Source organism: Haliotis rubra, unplaced genomic scaffold, assembly GCF_003918875.1.
Source record: "Haliotis rubra isolate DU_JTF1 unplaced genomic scaffold, ASM391887v1 Scf34, whole genome shotgun sequence".
In the NCBI taxonomy this organism is placed as follows: Eukaryota; Metazoa; Mollusca; class Gastropoda; order Lepetellida; family Haliotidae; genus Haliotis; species Haliotis rubra.
The window spans coordinates 3,085,195-3,104,859 of NW_025767013.1; the positions used below are offsets into that span (position 1 = coordinate 3,085,195).

At 40.6% G+C, this 19,665-nt stretch overlaps 2 protein-coding genes and 1 long non-coding RNA gene across 3 annotated transcripts in view; 1 reads left to right on the plus strand and 2 right to left on the minus strand.

Annotated features, from left to right (window-relative positions):
- Positions 1-621, minus strand: part of LOC124284601 — a 21,164-nt gene extending 20,543 nt beyond the window's left edge. Inside the window, exon 1 of the long non-coding RNA XR_006900592.1 lies at positions 609-621. This is a non-coding gene — a long non-coding RNA (uncharacterized LOC124284601). The remainder of the gene's footprint in view (positions 1-608) is intronic.
- LOC124284598 (polypeptide N-acetylgalactosaminyltransferase 13-like) overlaps positions 1-10,525 on the plus strand; it is a 12,282-nt gene extending 1,757 nt beyond the window's left edge. Inside the window, exons 2-10 of the mRNA XM_046720704.1 lie at positions 1,055-1,224; positions 2,364-2,541; positions 2,982-3,182; positions 3,904-4,021; positions 4,166-4,354; positions 5,475-5,609; positions 6,524-6,622; positions 8,824-8,958; positions 9,910-10,525. Of these exons, the coding sequence (XP_046576660.1) occupies positions 1,055-1,224; positions 2,364-2,541; positions 2,982-3,182; positions 3,904-4,021; positions 4,166-4,354; positions 5,475-5,609; positions 6,524-6,622; positions 8,824-8,958; positions 9,910-10,032 (1,348 nt within the window). The 3' untranslated portion in view covers positions 10,033-10,525. The remainder of the gene's footprint in view (positions 1-1,054; positions 1,225-2,363; positions 2,542-2,981; positions 3,183-3,903; positions 4,022-4,165; positions 4,355-5,474; positions 5,610-6,523; positions 6,623-8,823; positions 8,959-9,909) is intronic.
- Positions 10,526-12,259: 1,734 nt separating this feature from the next.
- Positions 12,260-17,949, minus strand: LOC124284603. Its single transcript, XM_046720708.1, has 2 exons — positions 17,890-17,949; positions 12,260-16,871 (listed from the first exon to the last, which is right to left on the minus strand). The coding sequence occupies exon 2, from the start codon at positions 16,861-16,863 to the stop codon at positions 14,596-14,598; it is 2,268 nt and encodes a 755-aa protein (XP_046576664.1). The 5' UTR covers positions 16,864-16,871; positions 17,890-17,949; the 3' UTR covers positions 12,260-14,595.
- Between the last annotated feature and the right edge of the window lie 1,716 nt (positions 17,950-19,665).

A 19,665-nucleotide genomic window follows, 5' to 3' on the forward strand; every position in this document is an offset into this window, starting at 1 on the left:
AATACGATGATATGTTTCAACCAGGTCAGCGAACCAGACCTCCCGAACCCGTTAGTCGCCTATTACAAGCATAGTTTGCTGAAGGCCAATTCTAACCCGGATCTTCACGGGTTGGCTTAAGATCAGTGTATCCAAGCACGATAAATGGACATACATTTCCACAAGGAAATCCCTAACCTCTTATCAGACATTTATGATACACGTAAAGAGTGGAAATTGTATGAATTCCCGGTTCTGTAATAGGAGGAACACGATGTTCCGGAACATTATATTATATTATTATTCCATAATAGTGAACATGGTTGCAATGTAGCCTTGACATGTAAAATTTAGTTTCTAAAAAAAGCACATGTCATCATAATTAAATGTCAGTATCTACACAATGATGTGAACTATATAGAACCACAGCACACTAAGCTTAAACAGCATAGATACCACCAACGCCGACAGTTAAGAGTAGAACATTCACCTTCACGTGGGCATGGCCTTAACGTCCTGCAGAAACGTCCACATGTATGTATAGGAAAGACGTTATAATCCCGCGCATAACGTATATGTATATGCTCACCCAGCTTCTAAAGGTCTTTCAACCAGTCAGTGATATATACATCCACCAGTACACGCTAACGTACCACTTGCAATATACATGTAGTGCGATAGCGTTGGTTCCACATTTCAGTTGTAAAATCAAAGTGCAAACCCCTCTGTGGGTACTGTTGTAGACCAGTTGCACGATTCTATGAATGTATAAGTATCTGTGAAGCTATTGTAAGCACATAAGATACAAACATGTCCTAATGCAGATCACAAAGTATTATCCTTGAAACATAGTATAATTATTTATCTTTTAAAAACAAATCAAACGCCTTGTTCGCCTTCTTTTAAAAAATAATAGGAATGTGAATGAATTACCCAAAATACTCTCAAAGTATACGTCAATATACTCTTGACATTTTCAAAACAGGTGAATTGTAACCCTGAACAAATTCACATTGCTAGTCAATATCCGACCTGTGTATACATTTAGCAATGTACATATGTCCTTCCTGCCCAGCTGTGGGAGCTTGGTGTATCCTGTGTCTGAGCTTCCGACAACCAGTGTCATCATCCCCTTCCATAACGAGTGGCGCTCGCTGCTACTGAGGACAGTCCAAAGCATCATCACCAGGACGCCACCGGCACTGCTGCAGGAGATCATCTTGGTGGATGACGACAGCAGCCTAGGTACGGTTTTCAACAGCTTTACAGGGACGGTTTCCTGTGTAGGTGTAGACAATGTAATAAGTGTAGTACGGTTTCCAACAGCTTTACAGAGAGACTGTTTCCTGTGTAGGTGTAGACAATGTAATAAGTGTGGTACAGTTTCCAACAGCTTTACAGAGAGACTGTTTCCTGTGGAGGTGTAGACAATGTAATAAGTGTGGTACAGTTTCCAACAGCTTAACAGAGAGACTGTTCCTGTGGAGGTGTAGACAATGTAATAAGTGTGGTACAGTTTCCAACAGCTTAACACAGAGACTGTTCCTGTGGAGGTGTAGACAATGTAATAAGTGTGGTACAGTTTCCAACAGCTTAACACAGAGACTGTTCCTGTGGAGGTGTAGACAATGTAATAAGTGTGGTACAGTTTCCAACAGCTTAACAAGAGACTGACAATGTAATTCCTGTGGAGGTGTAGGTGTAGACAATGTAATAAGTGTGGTACGGTTTCCAACAGCTTTACAGAGAGACTGTTCCTGTGGAGGTGTAGACAATGTAATAAGTGTGGTACGGTTTCCAACAGCTTTACAGAGAGACTGTTCCTGTGGAGGTGTAGACAATGTAATAAGTGTGGTACGGTTTCCAACAGCTTTACACAGAGACTGTTCCTGTGGAGGTGTAGACAATGTAATAAGTGTGGTACGGTTTCCAACAGCTTTACAGAGAGACTGTTCCTGTGGAGGTGTAGACAATGTAATAAGTGTGGTACGGTTTCCAACAGCTTTACACAGAGACTGTTCCTGTGGAGGTGTAGACAATGTAATAAGTGTGGTACGGTTTCCAACAGCTTTACACAGAGACTGTTCCTGTGGAGGTGTAGACAATGTAATAACTGTGATACTGGTGGATTGGTTTCACATAGATGAAATAAAGATGCAAACCAGAGCGTATTTTCGAATACTGGAAACACACTGACATTTGTTCCGTGTCACGTCCCCCTTTACTACATGTGTAGTCATTTTTTGAATTCTTGGCACAAATAGGACATTAATCATCACATCGTGTCTGTGACCTGACTACGGACCTTATTCATTACAGAAGCAGCTTCAAGAATGGAGATCTGTTTTTTGTATAACGTTCCATATGCTGTGCTCAATATTCAGATATCTTGAAGAAGCCACTGGACCAGTACATCGCGGACCATTTCCCATCCGGTAAGGTGAAGGTTTTGCGCATGCCCGTGAGGGGAGGCTTGATCAAGGGGAGGCTGAGAGGGTGGCGGGAAGCTAAGGGAGACGTGCTGGTCTTCCTCGACAGCCACATGGAGGTTCAAGTGGGCTGGTAGGTAGTGCAGACCATCAGTGCAATAGACAGATAGTTGGCTGAGTTCCGTTTATAGCCTTCAGCAAAACATTCACTCCACAGAACACTTTTTGACGAAATTTGTTTGAAATTTGTTTGGAGTATGCTATGGAATAGAAACAAGAGCTGTATATGCTTCTTGTGTGAAGTACGTTTATGCGGCTTTCTTTTCTTTTCCCATTTAACAGACACATTTACTTGGAAAACAGAGCTAGTAATTGTAATTTATGAAATGAAAATCATTACTTTCGTACGATCACTTAACTGTACTATCGACAGTAATGTTTCCAAGTCCTTGTATCATTCATGCATAACGTGGTAATACCCTCCGTGAGGAAATTAGTAAAGTCAGAAAATATTTATCTATTGTCATGTAAATTATTATTGTAGTGAAACTAAACTGCATCGTTTTGTTCCAGGTTGCCTCCCTTGCTGAACGAGATAAGGAAGAACAATAAGACTGTGGCAATGAGCGTGCTGGACAAAGTTGATGCTCGGACTCTGCAGTACAACGTGGCTGGCGACAACGTCATGAGATACGGCTTCCAGTGGAAACTGGGGTTCTATGGTCTGTACTTCCGACCAGAACAAATAGGGGAACAACGACACAGCCCAAGAAGGTAAATCCTGAAAGTCTGGCGTGACTGACTAAATATCTAGTGACGAGAAAATATCGTGGACAGTGAAATAGGTAGTGTTAGTAAAAATAGGCAACATAATTCTTCCCATGTCCACAAGAAATCTTTGCAGAATCTCTACCTGAAGCCAAAAAATGGACCCGTGAAGATCCGGGTTAGAATTGGTCTTCAATAGCCCATGCTTGTCGTGACAGGCGACTAACGGGGTCGGGGAGTCAGACTCGATGACTTGGTAGACACATGTCATCGTATATCCTAGTTGCGTAGATCGATGCTCATGCTGTTGATCACTGGATTGTCTGGTCCAGACTCGGTTATCTACAGACCGTCGCCATATAGCTGGAATACTGCTGAGTGCGGCGTTAAACAATAAACAAACCAATCCAAAGCAGAATCGATTGTACGATACCGACTGTTATTATGAGCATGTAGTTATGAATAACTATCAAATAGCGTTACCGGGTGTGGGGCAGTGGGGTAGCCTAGTGGTTAAAGCGTTGGCTCGTCACGCCGAAGACCCGGGTTCGAATCCCCACATGGGCACAATGTGTGAAACCCATTTCTGGTGTCCCCCGCCGTGATGTTGCTGGAACATTGCTAAAAGCGGCGTAAAACCAAAACTCAGTCAGTCAGTTACCGGGTGTTCGCGAAACTTATAGAAGTGTGATATAATTTGAATATATCTGTGGCACTGGTTGGGCAGGGGTGTTTCAATGGTTGGAGCGGCCTATGCTGTGGACAAGTCTTACTTCGCGGAAATCGGTGCCTATGACGAGGGGATGCAGATTTGGGGCGGGGAGAACATTGAGATGGCCTGGAGGGTGAGTATCATTATTTACTGACGGCTGCCATATTGCTGGAATATTGCGAAGTGCGAAAAACAAACAAACACACATTCATACTCGTTTTGAGTAAAGCGTAATATTCACATGGATACAATGTGAGGAAAGCATCCTTTTTTCCAGGTGTGGATGTGCGGGGGTCAGCTGTTGCACGTGCCATGCTCACACGTGGGTCACATCGAGCGTCCCCAGCCCTACACCTTCCCGGGAGGAGGCAGACATGCTGTCAAACTGGTCAATTTTAAGCGTGCAGTAGAAGTGTGGATGGGACCGTACAAGAGATTTGTGTATCGTCAGTTCCCAGAAATGGAGGTGAGTACGGTTTGTACCATATTGGCAATAGGTGTTATTTATTCAACAGCTGTATAACAGGCGGTAAATATTCGAGTCCAAACGGCATTTAGAAGTGTTACACATAAAGGCGAGAATTAATGGGTGTGAACTTCTTTTTTAACGAACACTACATTTCGGAGTTTATTCTTTCTCCTTCGAGCTCTCCAGTCCAGCTCGCCTTTATGTGTATCACTTCTAAATGACGTTCAAAGGCTCCATACATCAACATTGGAGATGATGCAGTAAGATCCATCAACAACTACAACAAGAGCATAAGCATAAGCAGAAGTGTTAAAACCAGCAGCCACCTGCCGTGACAGCAACCTTGTTCCCAGAGGTTTCCAGCTGCCTTTACCTATCTACCGCTCTCCAGCCATCGATAACATCCTTCACCATGCCAGCTGCAGAATATTGCAACATCACATTCAGGACCTACGAAGACAAAAGGCCCACCTTCAACATTATGTTGAGACTACAAGATCACACCGAGAAGACATTCTTGTGCCTGACCTTCACCTGATGAAGGAGTAAGAATACACTCTGAAACGTCATGCTCTTCTAGATGATGAAGCTGACATCCATAAATTCTCGCCTTTATCATGGACATCGGTCCATGCAGTTGGGATATGCAAAGCACCAAGACACCACTTAGATGTCTCTTACGACAAGCACAGGTACCCGTGATCTCAATTCTTACCGGATCCCAAAACATTAGCCACTACTCTTAATAACGTTCTGGCTCACCCTAACGTCTCCGAAATGTGTGCCCGTGAAACACTTTTCACGCAGCTTTAAGAAAGGACATTTCTGGGGCCGTGTGCGGAATCGGTTCGGCAGAAAACACTCCTGTTTCTTTTAAAGACCAGTATAAACATTATAAGATGAGTAATTCTCGCAATTAAAATTAAACTACCAGGTATATACAGTAGTTGAGAGTCAAAGCACCCCTTTTATGTCTCAATACCAATCACCAGATTGTCTGGTCCACACTCGATTATTTACAGGCCGCAGTCATGTTGCTGAAATATTGCTGAATGCTGCGTTAAACAACAAACAAACAGTTTCTTTCCGACAAGTCCACCGCAGCTTGTTGTTCCAGACCCTAGACGCCGGGGATCTCTCCTCCCGCCTGGCCCTGAAGGAGCGGCTCCAGTGTCGGGACTTCTCCTGGTACCTGAAGCACGTATGGCCGGAACTGTTGGTGTATGACGAGGATGTCCGGGCATGGGGAACGGTCAGTAACACCATAGCAACATACCTTCCCAAATATACCACTCAAAAGAAGTCAGAGACCACCTATGTCATGACAGACTAACTATATCAGTATGAAATAATACGGTGTTTTCTAAATTCTTTTAAAAATATATAATATTACTTGTATTTGAGTAATACATTATTACCTATATTTAAGTCGTACAAACTTGTAATATTAGTAGTATTTTAACCTAAATTTGACGTATATTACCTATATCAGAGTATATTTTAGTATATTACCTATATCAGAGACATGTATATTACCTATATTTTGACGTATATTACTCATGTCTTATAGAGACGTATAGTTACCTATATTTTAGTAGTATATTACTTACATCAGAGACGTATATTGCCTTCATTTTAGTAGTATATAACTTAAATCTGAGACGTATATTACCTATTTTTCAGAAGCATATTACCTATATTTTAGTAGTGTATTACTTATATTGGAGTAGTTTATTAGTTCAGGGACATTTGTGAATAACATGCTACCATATCGTGACTTATTGTGATAATAAACACAGGGTGCACTTTGGCGCCTACTTTATCCGTGCTTTATATAAATATAATCTACAAAAAGTTTCCATAATCATCAGAGGCCAAGTCCAACTATATCATAAGTACATATCAAATAGTAATGAAACCAGGCGTTCGAAAAATTGCCCGCGTGTAGCCCCTGCGTCACTAAACCTGTGCAAAGACTAACGAACGCTTTAGTTAAATCTTTAATACAGTCACTGTGTTTCACTGTTCTAATTCTGTGAGAGCTATGTTTTGTATAGGTAATCCTCATTTGAATTGAAGCAAGTGGGTATTTTAACAGTGATTGGTATGCTTAACTGTACTTTGGTGACAATTATATTATTGATGATAAATTTACTATTCATTCAGCTGAAGAACGACCAGTCCATGACGTGCCTCGATAATCATAAAGGCCTCTATCCTGGAAGGGTGTTTATGGAACAGTGTAAGGATGACCTCAATTTACAGGTAAATCTCACCTGACAGCAGTGTAAGGATGACCTCAATTTACAGGTAAATCACACCTGACAGCAGTGTAAGGATGACAGCAGTGTAAGGCAGTGTGACCTAATACAGGTAAATCTCACCTGACAGCAGTGTAAGGATGACCTCAATTTACAGGTAAATCTCACCTGACAGCAGTGTAAGGATGACCTCAATACACAGGTAAATCTCACCTGACAGCAGTGTAAGGATGACCTCAATATACAGGTAAATCTCACCTGACAGCAGTGTAAGGAAGACCTCAAATCTCACTGACAGCAGGTAAATCTCACCCAGTGTGACACCTGACAGCAGTAAGGATGACCTCAATATACAGGTAAATCTCACCTGACAGCAGTGTAAGGATGACCTCAATATACAGGTAAATCTCACCTGACAGCAGTGTAAGGATGACCTCAATACACAGGTAAATCTCACCTGACAGCAGTGTAAGGAAGACCTCAATTTACAGGTAAATCTCACCTGACAGCAGTGTAAGGAAGACCTCAATACACAGGTAAATCTCACCTGACAGCAGTGTAAGGAAGGACACAGGTAAATCTCACCTGACAGCAGTGTAAGGATGACCTCAATACAGGTAAATCTCACCTGACAGCAGTGTAAGGATGACCTCAATACACAGGTAAATCTCACCTGACAGCAGTGTAAGGAAGACCTCAATACACAGGTAAACTCACCTGACAGCAGTGTAAGGATGACCTCAATACACAGGTAAATCTCACCTGACAGCAGTGTAAGGATGACCTCAATACACAGGTAAATCTCACCTGACAGCAGTGTAAGGATGACCTCAATATACAGGTAAATCTCACCTGACAGCAGTGTAAGGATGACCTCAATACACAGGTAAATCTCACCTGACAGCAGTGTAAGGATGACCTCAATATACAGGTAAAATCTCACCTGACAGCAGTGTAAGGATGACCTCAATACACAGGTAAATCTCACTTGACAGCAGTGTAAGGATGACCTCAATTTACAGGTAAATCTCACCTGACAGCAGTGTAAGGATGACCTCAATATACAGGTAAATCTCCCCCGACATCAGTGTAAGGAAGACGTCAATATACAGGTAAATCTCACCTGACAGCAGTGTAAGGATGATCTAAATATACAGGCAAATCTCACCTGACAGCAGTGTAAGGAAGACCTCAATACACAGGTAAATCTCAATTGACAGCAGTGTAAGGATGACCTCAATATACAGGTAAATCTCACCTGACAGCAGTGTAAGGATGACCTCAATACACAGGTAAATCTCACTTGACAGCAGTGTAAGGATGACCTCAATATACAGGTAAATCTCACCTGACAGCAGTGTAAGGATGAACTCAATATACAGGTAAATCTCCACTGACAGATACACTACTCACCGTTTGATGGGAATGGTTTTTGTTTTTCATGATACACAGTATTAATTCTAATATGTCAAATGTAGTTAAATAGGGTTATGGCAAACTCAAGGCGACCATTATTTTAGTTCGTTACAACCGTAGTTCGTTATGATCTGTTTGATCTGTTTATTCGTTATATCTATGTATTTGGTCTATAATGTACTCTATTGGTACCCGTGAAGGTCCGGGTTAGAATGAACCTTCAGTAACCCATGCGTGTCGTAAGAGGCGACTAACAGGATTGGGTGGTCAGGCTCGCTGGGTTGGTTGACACATGTCATTGGTTCTAGATCACTGGACTGTCTGGTCCAGACTCATAAAAAAACCCAAAACAAAACATGTCTACATGTATGGCCCTGGAATGTTTAATGTTGAATTTATTGGTGAATGTGAACAATCAAAATGTCATTTTGCGTGTCTTACACAATTCAAGGTGAATACCGAGTGTAACCTCCATGTGACTGTATGACAGCCAGCACCCTCCTTCTCATACCCCCTGTCAACCTCCCGATCCTTCGAAGGGGCAGTCTACGCCATTCCTCGTGCAAAACATACAGCTTCCATTTAGGCCAAGTTCTGGACAGGAGGGTCCATTTGTTGCACACGACGACCAATCAGGTCCCAGATAAGATGGGGGCTCATTCAATCGTGAGATATGTCAGGGGATGCTTAACTAATTTCTTTGTGTATATTAAAGTAAACTACTATATATGAATGTCAGTATCAAAAGCTGAAAAACTGAGTAGTTGATACATTGTTATGTTTCCAAAGGGTTTCTCTCTGATGCGTGACGGACGTCTGAGAACAACCGTGTTGTGTGTTACCATTGGCACTATCAACGCTAAACATAGGCCCTTACTTAAAGAGTGTTACAACCAACACAGCACATGGACGATTCATCGCAAGGTTAGTTTTTCTTTCACAATCACGTCTTTTTCATTTATTGGCTTCAAGTTTAATTTACAATCAGGTAATAAAAACGAAAGAGTAGTGATGATGTTTTTATCGCAAGTATATTCACCAGCAAAGCTTGCCCAGAATTTCTCCAGTCAACTTCTGACACATATAAGGGTAGCCTAGTGGTTAAAGCGTTCACTCGTCGGCCCAGGTTCCATTCCCACATGGGTACAAAGTGTCAAGCCCATTTCTGGTGTCCCACGCCGTGATATTGCTGGAATATGGCTAAATTGGGCGTAAAACCATACTCACTCACTTAAGCTATAATCGCCTGTGGATAACAAAGTCATGTTCATTACACAATGTTCGCTTGTCAATAGTTGAATGTCGTGTCCATACAGTGGCTGGGCTGAGTTATGTGGGGCGGTGGGGTAGCCTAGTGGGTAAAGCGTTGGCTCGTCACGCCGAAGGCCCGGGTTCGATTCCCCAAATGGGTAAAATGTTTGAAGCCCATTTCTGGTGTCCCCCGCCGTGATATTGCTGGAATATTGCTAAAAGCGGCGTAAAATCAAACTCACTCACTCACTCACTAGAGTTATGTATCCCTTAGCTCACATGAGTGAGTTTAGTTTTACGCCGCATTCAGCAATATTCCAGCTATATGGCAACGGTCTGTAAATAATCGAGTCTGGGCCAGACAATCCAGTGATCAACAGCATGAGCTTCTATCTACGCAATTGGGATACGATGACATGTGTCAACCAAGTCAGCGAGCCCGAACATCCGATCCCGTTAGTTAGCTCACATGATTTTGGTAGGGCAGGCTATGCTCACCCTCTTCGGAAACGCCTGGTTTCAGTGATTCAATCATATAATTTTCATTCCTCTGCTTTCAATACATATTAAACTGTTGGGTTAACGAGACTGGTGGACGTAATATATTTACGGTCATTGTTTCAGACAAAATGGCTGAATGAAGAGGCAAGCGGTTTGTGTTTGGATGTGTTTAATGGCTTCCCCATCATGTCACCATGTGTCGAAAACAGCACGTCACAGCAGTGGACATTTCAACATAACAAGTGAGCTGGGAGGCTTATAAAGACGAAGAACTGAGGATCACCTATGGGGATGGACCTTTAACATACTTGAATAGGTCATAATAGCTAACAGTGAGAAGTAGGTTGAAGTACACCTATGTTTTCACTAATTTACAGCCAGAATACGATGGAATCTACACAGTCTCACTGTGTGGGAATCGAACCCGGGCATGAAACGTGATGAGCCAACGCTTCAACAACTAGTCATGGTTAAGATCGCAAGAAAAACATTCGAAGAGACCAACTGGCTTGGTCAAAAGATACAGAGGGCCACGAATGGCCAAGTCATGTTAGGCGCTGCAAGAGATCTGACGAGTTGCGTCCCTTGGCCACGCCAGAATCCTATGATCGATGGTTGGAATCCTGGGTCACAACAATTATGTTACTGAAGTACTGTCGGAAATAGAAAAAAACTGTGTTTTCTCATTTATCTCTACAGTTGATGTAGTTGATATGTGAAAGTGTGAAATATCTGTTAATCTAAGTTCTACAGTCTCAGTGGTAGAGAGATAGGAAACGGAGAAAAGGGACTTTACTGATGGGAAATTAGTGCAGAAATGAGCAATGCGGGTTTTTTCTAAGTCCAAAAAGACTTATTTGGAACAGACCATGGCTTTATGCAAGTTAGTGTGCTACGATATTGTATTACAAAGGACACTTTTTAAATGCCCAATTTGAAATTAGACGTAGATTCATTATAAACGATAGCTGTCGTAAAAAGTAATAACTTTATGCCGAAACTATTAAGGATGTAGCTACCATGCAGTCTCACTGTCACTATAAAAAGAAACAGATAGGAGGGTCGTCTCAAAAGCAAAACATGGGGTCGGGCTTGGGGATAGAGATATCAGCTAAGATAAGATAATCCTTTAGGGCAATTATACTGGGGAGGTACACGGCACGTCATAACAATTTACAAATAATATCCAGTCCTGTCGATCTTCGGGTGGTCATGCCACCTATATACATGTACTACGATGCGTTTCTATGGTTATCGGTATTCATACTCTTTTACATATCTCAACATAAACTATATGAAACTATATGAAAGAAAGACACGTTAGATGTTAATCAATAGATGAGACATGGTCAACACACATGAAAAAGCACAAAATATATTTGAGATGACCCCTTGTGCCTGTAGGCAGCACGTGCATTTCATGCCAGGTGAGTCGACGGTCCGTCGTCATACCTGGCTGAGCGACCTAATTGCCATCTATAGTCTGACCTGTTGTTTTCAGCAGCTATTCGGTATTTCTCTAAGTTTTGCCCGATTTTACGAGTAAACATGCTTTTCTGGATATCGTATTACGCATCCCACTGAACGCCCAGTTAGGCCGAAGTGGGTTATTTCGATTTGGGGGCCTGAAAGAAGCCAAATCGTACAGTCTACGCTACCTAGGGTAGCCAAAACATTGTGTGCATATTTCTTCCCTATTCGTCAACGTGGCCAGCCATGCATGGTAACCGCTGGAGACCTTACTTACTTTGTTCTATGTGTCAGAATGAATGAGTGAATATTGCATTACGCCCCATTAGGAACTTTGTAACTATTCGCGGCAATGTTTCATGTTTGTAAGACAATAGTGAGTTGGTGGTGATTGGCGAAGTTACCTGAGCTATATGATGTGAGATTGGGTTATCTTCACTTCCTTTTCAGGTATGTCATTAAAGTAGAATATGACAAAGTTTGTTCTGTCTATGAAGAGTATAATAATGTGATAACAGCTGACATGTGATGAATGTCATCGTATCCCACCTGCGCTGATTAATGCACATGATATCAGTCACTGAACTGTCTGGTCCAGACCCGATTATTTACAGACAACCCTTATGTTGCTGGCATATTGCTGAGCATCTCCTCAGGCAACAAAGCAGGACATACAAAAGACCAATGCCAACACAGGCCTTCACGGGAGTGACCTGATGTGATCTTCTGATGTACCTTCCGTATCACATGACAATCAAGCAGCTCAGGACAGATATTTTGTTTATAATAAACATAAACACCAGATATGGGCTTCACACATTGTACCCATGTGGGGATTCGAACCCGGGTCTTCGGTGTGACGAGCCAACGCTTTAACCACTAGGCTACCCCACCGCCCTCCTGATTGTGAAGATCGAAGCTCATGATGTCAATTATTAAACAACAAACTAATGTTATCAGCATTAACCAACATGCCTATTGAAAATAAAAGAAACATGGTATGTTTGTTTGTAAATTCAACAGTTTATTCCTGTTCCTTTGAACAACTTGAAGGAACGTGGGCTACATACAACTTGAGTAAGCTATTAGTTGTGACATGAGTAAGACCTTTTTTAATGGGTTATCTCACTGTGCTCAAACCTATACTATCCACAGAATATAACTGATACAGGTCTTTGACAATTACCAGCTTGGTGAGTTTGGGTATGTAGAAAACATCATGTGATTCTGACAGGCTTTGGGGATGCAACTGTGCCCCTCAATAGAGGAGGTGCTTGATGTAAGAGGCAACTAACAGGATCGGGTGACTAGGTTGACACACCCTATCCCAATTGTGTAGATCTATGCTCATGCTGTTAATCACTGGTTGTCTGGTCCAGACTCGATTATTCACAGATTGCAGCCATACAGCTGGAATATAGCTTAGTGCCACCAAAAACTAAACTCGCTGACTCACTCATTAAAGAATTTCAGCAAAATGAAGCATTCCTTCACATTTTGTATGTATTTAAAGTTAGCTTAGGTCGTGAATTGTAAGAACGTTTTGGGTAACTTATCATGCAGAGAAATAACAGTGATTTAATGAGTTTGGTTTAAACTGCCTGAAGTAAGGCCTGCCCTTGATTATCTGCACTTCACTGAAACCCATAACATGGTGCTGCCAAACCTAGACACACAATTCAAACCAAGCTCACAGACTCCTGACTGCCTAAGGGATGCAACTCTACACAGCGAATTGCTGCACCAGAGACTCAGTCACATGTGCCCACAGTGAAAACACAGCCACTGATAGAAACAAAAACATGAAAAAGATAAAAGAAGTAACATAATTGTAGTGACATTTAACACATTTTAGTAATTGATAAGATAAATAGGATGCAATAAAAATGCAATGTTAGATATATAACAAAGAATGGAAGCACCAGATCTACAATAGAAACTTTGGTAATCCCTCTGAACAAGCACCTGTGTATATTAAAGCAAAAAAACACTGGAATTCAAACATTTCTGAATATATACAAAAATCACAGACATATCAACAGGATTAAAAAGCATTATGAAGGTAAAGTAAAAAATACATTCAGTTACATTATGCTACACTTGGATAGGACAATCACATAATAAATAACAAAAACATTCTCGCATAATAGTTTTCAATATTACAACAACAGAAAACATCTGTGACATGTTCTCAACAGACCTTTGTTTGCTTTGATACAGCTGGAAGAAGTAAGACCTTTGCAAAAACAATTTGGCACAGACCCACAAGCATCACAAACCAGCGTTTTACAACAATTATTTCTTCTTTAGGCTGACACAAACATTCTGAAACCTGCTAGAAAACATTTTTTTATGAAACAAAGACACATCTAACTATGCATCATTACACCACACCTAAAACAAAACACTTCCTGCATTAACCATAGTAACGCTTTGAAATTTGGACAAACACTGGAAAGATTGTAATTATCAGAATTTGTTATTATCATGATTATATTTGAAATATCAGCTTAAAATTAAATTAAATTAATGACCTATTTTCTGGTGAATAAATGGGCTAGATAGTCAAGTGAAACATCATTTTTACTAAGTATGTTCTAAAGTTTTTTCTATTTGTCAGATCATTCCTGCTTGGAGACATAAATATTCAGAACATTTCTAATTCCAAGGGGGATAACTTTTGCTAACTATAATGTGGAAACATTATGGAAATTATGTAGAATGATCTAACCTATGTAATTATCTAGAATGTATACGTAACACATAATCATAATAACAAACTATACTAATATCTGAAGAAATTGTTCAAATTACATTGGTATCAACAACATTCTTCGGTGGAAATATTCACCATCCTTAAGAACATAAACAAACTGATTGCAGACATAATTTTTGATGGACAATGTGTACACATAACACAATAAACATGACAAATAACTTAATTATCTGAATAATTTGTTCAATTTTTGGCATGACAGATATTCATCAATCTAACAAACACGATAATAAAACCGACTGTAACTAAAGAGATTAAAACTTTCAATTGGCAATGTTTAAAATTAATAATCAGGCCAAAAAGCGAAGGATGACAACTTACATGCATATGTATCATCCTTCAGTGTGATGTACCGGTATGCACTTAGACTGTCGATTAAATATTCATATTTATCTTATCACATCCATGACAGTAGAAGCAAGTCAATTTTGTCAAGTAAACATCTTGACAAGTACAAATAAGCCAAAAATATTCTTATCGATACTCTATTCATGATCAAAACATTGAAAACTGTGCAACTGGATGATTAAATTCAAGATGTTCAATATCAAGATGAACAGATCTTATCCAAAAATGAAAAACTCGTACTCCCACATCTCTGACAAGTACTCATCCTTTATGCAACTCTGAAGGCCGACTTCCTCTAGCCTCTGTTCTATGAAGTCGAGCACCTTGGCCACAGTCTCCTGCTTCATGTTGGCCAGGAGGTTGTCCTGCCTGCCACCAGTCAACAGAGGGTACAGCTTCAGGGCAGGCATCTGCTTCTCCAGATGGGGGTTGTGGACGAAGAAACTTGGCAGCCACATACTCTGTAAAGCAGACCTAAGAAAGTGCACACAGTCCGAGACCCTATCAGCCAGTTTCTCCATTGTCCAGTTATGTGGTGCACTCTCTAGAAGGAGAAAGGACAAAATGGTTTCCAGCTGATACGATTGGATCTCTCCCCGACTGAGAAGTGATGTCTTGTAGCCGCTAGTGAACAAAGCTTTCATGATTCTAAGACAGATCTTGTGACATCCTGTGATGCCTGCAAGCTGCAGCTTCTGGTCCATTGCAGCCAGATAAGAAGACTCCAGATCACAGAAACACAAGTTCCACATCAGATCAGGATCAAGACTTTCAACCCTGTCCCGGAAAACCCTCATGGAACTGCTTGATGGTCTTCTTGCCTGCTGTTTGACAACCCAAGGGGTAACTGCATACACTGTTGGCAGCAGTGACACACTCGAGTTGATCAAAGGAATGGCAGGACACAATCTGATGCAAATCTCTGGTATTCCAAGACCAAGGCCATGAAGCATTCTTGTATCAAGTATTAGCTGCAAATCACCCTCAGCTGCAATACGGATTGAGAAAGGAAGTCTGTCAAGAAGACTCTTGTTGCTGTTCATCAACCTCTTAATGGCTTGGTCCACCAACTCCTTACACAGAGACAGAATTTCTTTCGGCAGTAGGTAGATTCCAATGGAGTCTGACACAGATGCCCTCTTTGTGTATTGCTTCTGCTTCTTCTCCTGTTTCATATCCTTCACAGACAACAACACTTTCCCTGATGGAATATCTTCAGACACATTGTGGTATAACACATTGTGAAGCACACACTCTGAAGGCTGGATGATCATAGCTGTGTCAAACTGATTAGCTTTAGATATTTTCAGACCTTTGGCAACACTCCCTATACCTTTGAATTCAACAAACCTAACACTTGAACTAGCTGAAGCCTTCTGAAGTTCTTTTTCTAGCATCAACAATGTGTAATTAACAATCAAAGAGGCACCAAACCATTGTTCAGTGCTTACTGGGCAGTTCCTTATGTGAAAAGTGAGAACATCTCTTAAATTTCTGTTTTCAACGTTTCCAAAATCAATGTCATCAGTTTTCATGGATGACCAACCAAGCCTTGTATTCATTCTTTCAACTTCATGCCAAGCATGTTTATCCTTTGCAGGCTGGTCATTTCCAATCAGACTCAGATCTCCAAGAGGCAGTGAGGGTGAGACTTGTCTTGGTCTTCGCCAGGTACTGCGACGACCAAGTCTTGGAGATACCAGGTTACTGATGGTACCAGATGATGCACTGGAAGCCATATTAGGAGTCATACTTGTTGGCTGGTTTGGAAAGGATTCGGATGAGATACCCAATGCTTTATCCAGTTCACAGAGAAACTTGTCGACTGTAGATGTTAGGAAATATTTTGTATCTGTTGTATTTACTCTTATGCTGTCATTATTAGATGCAGTTTTTATAATGGTTAATGCCATGGCACATTTACTTGGAGCAGGTTTTACATCTGTTGGTGGTGGAAGCCCAACATCAGGTTGTAGAACATCCATCACACCATACTGTGAAAACTGGAAATCTTCAGTTACCTCAGCAGCTACTTCCTCTCTGGATAATGACTGGTCTTGTTTTTCCCTGCCTCTATACATCCATTTTATTATGCAATAAGAAAGGAACCATATTAACATGGCAAAGACACAGGTTGCCAAAACAACACATGTCCAGTTCAGCAATACATTTGCACTGAATGATTGTTCTTGACTGAAACTGATAACTTTAACACATTCATCCTCAATGACAATAGCATGCTTCTCTAAACGAGCTGTCTCATCCTGCGGGCTTTTAAAGAAACCCTGGATTTTTCCCCATAGTGATGATTCTGATGCTGCTGTTTCAAACACATCCTCATCTTCCTCATCCACAACTTGAATCACATCTGGGTCCTCAACATCTATCCTTGATGTTGCATTGTGGAAACTACACTGATACAGGACAAACACAAGAGAGACATTGTAGTACAAATTCTCATCAACAGGAAACAGGGGCTCCATTTTCACACCTGAAAAATACGATGCAATATTTGTTTAACATTTGTGTTAATCACAGGCATGGTTCCTAGTATTTAAGATCAGCATTAGCTCAATTATATTTTCCAACTTAAGCAGGTGCCCAAGTGTCTAAAAGAAGGAACTTTGTCCTCCTTGACAAAATCACAGACTTAGAAGATGGCATCACCATGTTCTCAGAACTTCAAAGCTTTTTTACATGGAAAATAACAAAATCATTGCGTAGGCTATACAGAAACTGTTCATGGAGTTCTCTAACTGATGCATATTTTTGTTTTTCATAATTGAATACTTCCTTATAATTTCAAAAAATGAATGTTCCACAGTTGTGATACAAACCATACTGTACACAAGGTGAGGAGATTGTCTGTTGCTTTCATGAGACAGAAGGAATATAAGCACTTCTACCCTCTTGACGAGTGACATCTGACAGTTTCGACTGTTTATAGAATTGAAGCAATAACTCAGATCGTACTACTCAGTATAGTCTCTCGTACAGACCCTGAAGCAAATATATCCAAGAAAGCCCACGCAAGTCTAGAAAATGTGGCAAGTCTAGATTTCCTCAGCTTCAAATGAAGAAAGTCTCAGGGCTCCTTTTCATTATATATATTTTTTTACTTTGAACTTTTTTTCAGTAAAATATGTTCATTTCAGAGACTTGTTGTTAGTCTATACTCAGTACTCTCGCGTAATTTGTGACTAGATTACAAACAAAGTATTTTATCGAAATTGCTGAGAACGGGTCACCTTTATATGTGTGCGGTGTTTCAGAAATAGTACTGTCCCCATATATGGAGCTGGTATTTAATATATGTCACTGTCCTTCGCTGCTCAGGAATCCGACCCTTGGTCCGCATGTGAATTTATTAACCGCCCTAAGATTACACAAATGTGCGTCTAATGGTATCGTCTATGTTGATATCACTTAATAAATTGGCACGTGCTGTTTAACTAGTTAACCACATTACTGTCAGGCAAAATGGTGGTCAAATTTTCAAACAAACTTACGTTACTGTCTTGTGCCATTTGTTGGTAAATAGAATCCACCATAGAGTTACTCCCCTTGATAAAGGGACATTACTTGCTAAAATTCATAATTTGAATACCACAAACAAAACACACACCTTATCCATTCGTGGTCTATTTAATTAAATCAATTGCGCAAAATTTAATCCAATATTGATGTCAGTTTTTTGGTTTTGTTGTTGGTGTAGTTGTGCATAATCAAGTGGAAGTCCGTTTTCTATCTGATATCAGAGTGCCTATTATATGGGTTCTGCTGATACATAAAGGTATGATATAAAATGTATAGAGATAGAAGTTATTCGAAAGTTATGAAATTGAGTTTACTAATTTTCGCTGTATATAGGGTATATATGTATACTAAAATGATATAAAATGTTGATCTTCAGTGGTTATGTTCGTTATTTCATAAGCAAGAGTAACTAAATTAAAGGTAAGGTAAGTTAATGTCGTGCTGGTCGCGTGAAGCGCCCCGGTCATATGAACCTAAGAAGCTGTGTTCCAATGTATTGGGTATATTTTATGTAGTTTTACTATGAGGAGTGAGTGTGTTTAGTTTTACGCCGCACTCAGCAATATTTTCTTGCTATGTGGCGGCGGTCTGTAAATAATCTAGTTTCGACCAGACAACCCAGTGATCAAACAGCATGAGCATCGATCTACGCGATTGAGATAGGATGACATGTGTCAGTCAAGTCAGCGAGCCTGACCACCCGATCCCGTAAGTCGCCTCTTACTACAAGTATGGGTTTACTACGATGAACTGGGAGTGACTGGAATCTGTAGTTTTATGATAACGTGTCAGTAGCGAGGGGGAAATGGGGAGTAACGGCGCGTTAGAGAATATCTTACTTTAATAGTCAGGTGCATGATCGTATGTATCGTTTTTTGTGCTAGTCCAGACTGTAGACTATGGTATATGGTGGAGGTCCACAGTTCAACGTACAACGATTTTCAGACACAGTATGATGAGTATCTATGACGGCGGTCTGTAAATAATAGCCTCTGGATTCGACAATCCAGTGATGAGCGATCTACGCTAATGGGATACGGTGACATATGTCAACCTGATCTATTGTGAAAACATCAATTAACATCATCAGCCTTAGTTTAACTGTATAAACACACATTTAGTCGTGCATATATATGGGTGTTGGCCAGGAAAAGCGCCATTTCAATGTTTAGTATACAGTGTATACAATGTTTAGTAACATTAGACATAGCATACTCGGAAGGCAAGTTTTCCGGATACCTGAGGTTCGGATAAACGGAGCACGACTGTACAGCGTCAAACCAGGTTCTGTCGGGTATTGCCGGGAAAGATAAAAGGCTCGCATAATACAATTTGTATTCCTGATAAAATGATTAAATTAATGATACGGAAACGCACTCGGTTAATAGCGTTTGTAGCCTTGAATGATTTTACGGCAGCTTTTGCCATCCTGCCAGATTTCGTTTAATAATCACAAAATTTTCATCGAGAAACGTCATCTGAACAATTTAACTGCAACTCATCAATACTACTTCCAACATGTATATGAACAGCAAATATTGTGTAAATGCTTCTGTGCTGCAGTATAGGTCAGTCTCACAGTACACTGAACACTGCAGACATGAGGCAAGCAGCTCTGAAGGAACTACTTTTGATTTTTTTTGTTACCGCAACTGTCAAAATGGCAGAACACATATGTAAATGTTCCCACTCAATCATAATCATAAGTCATATTTATTGCCACATGATGGTGACTGTCAACTGAACAC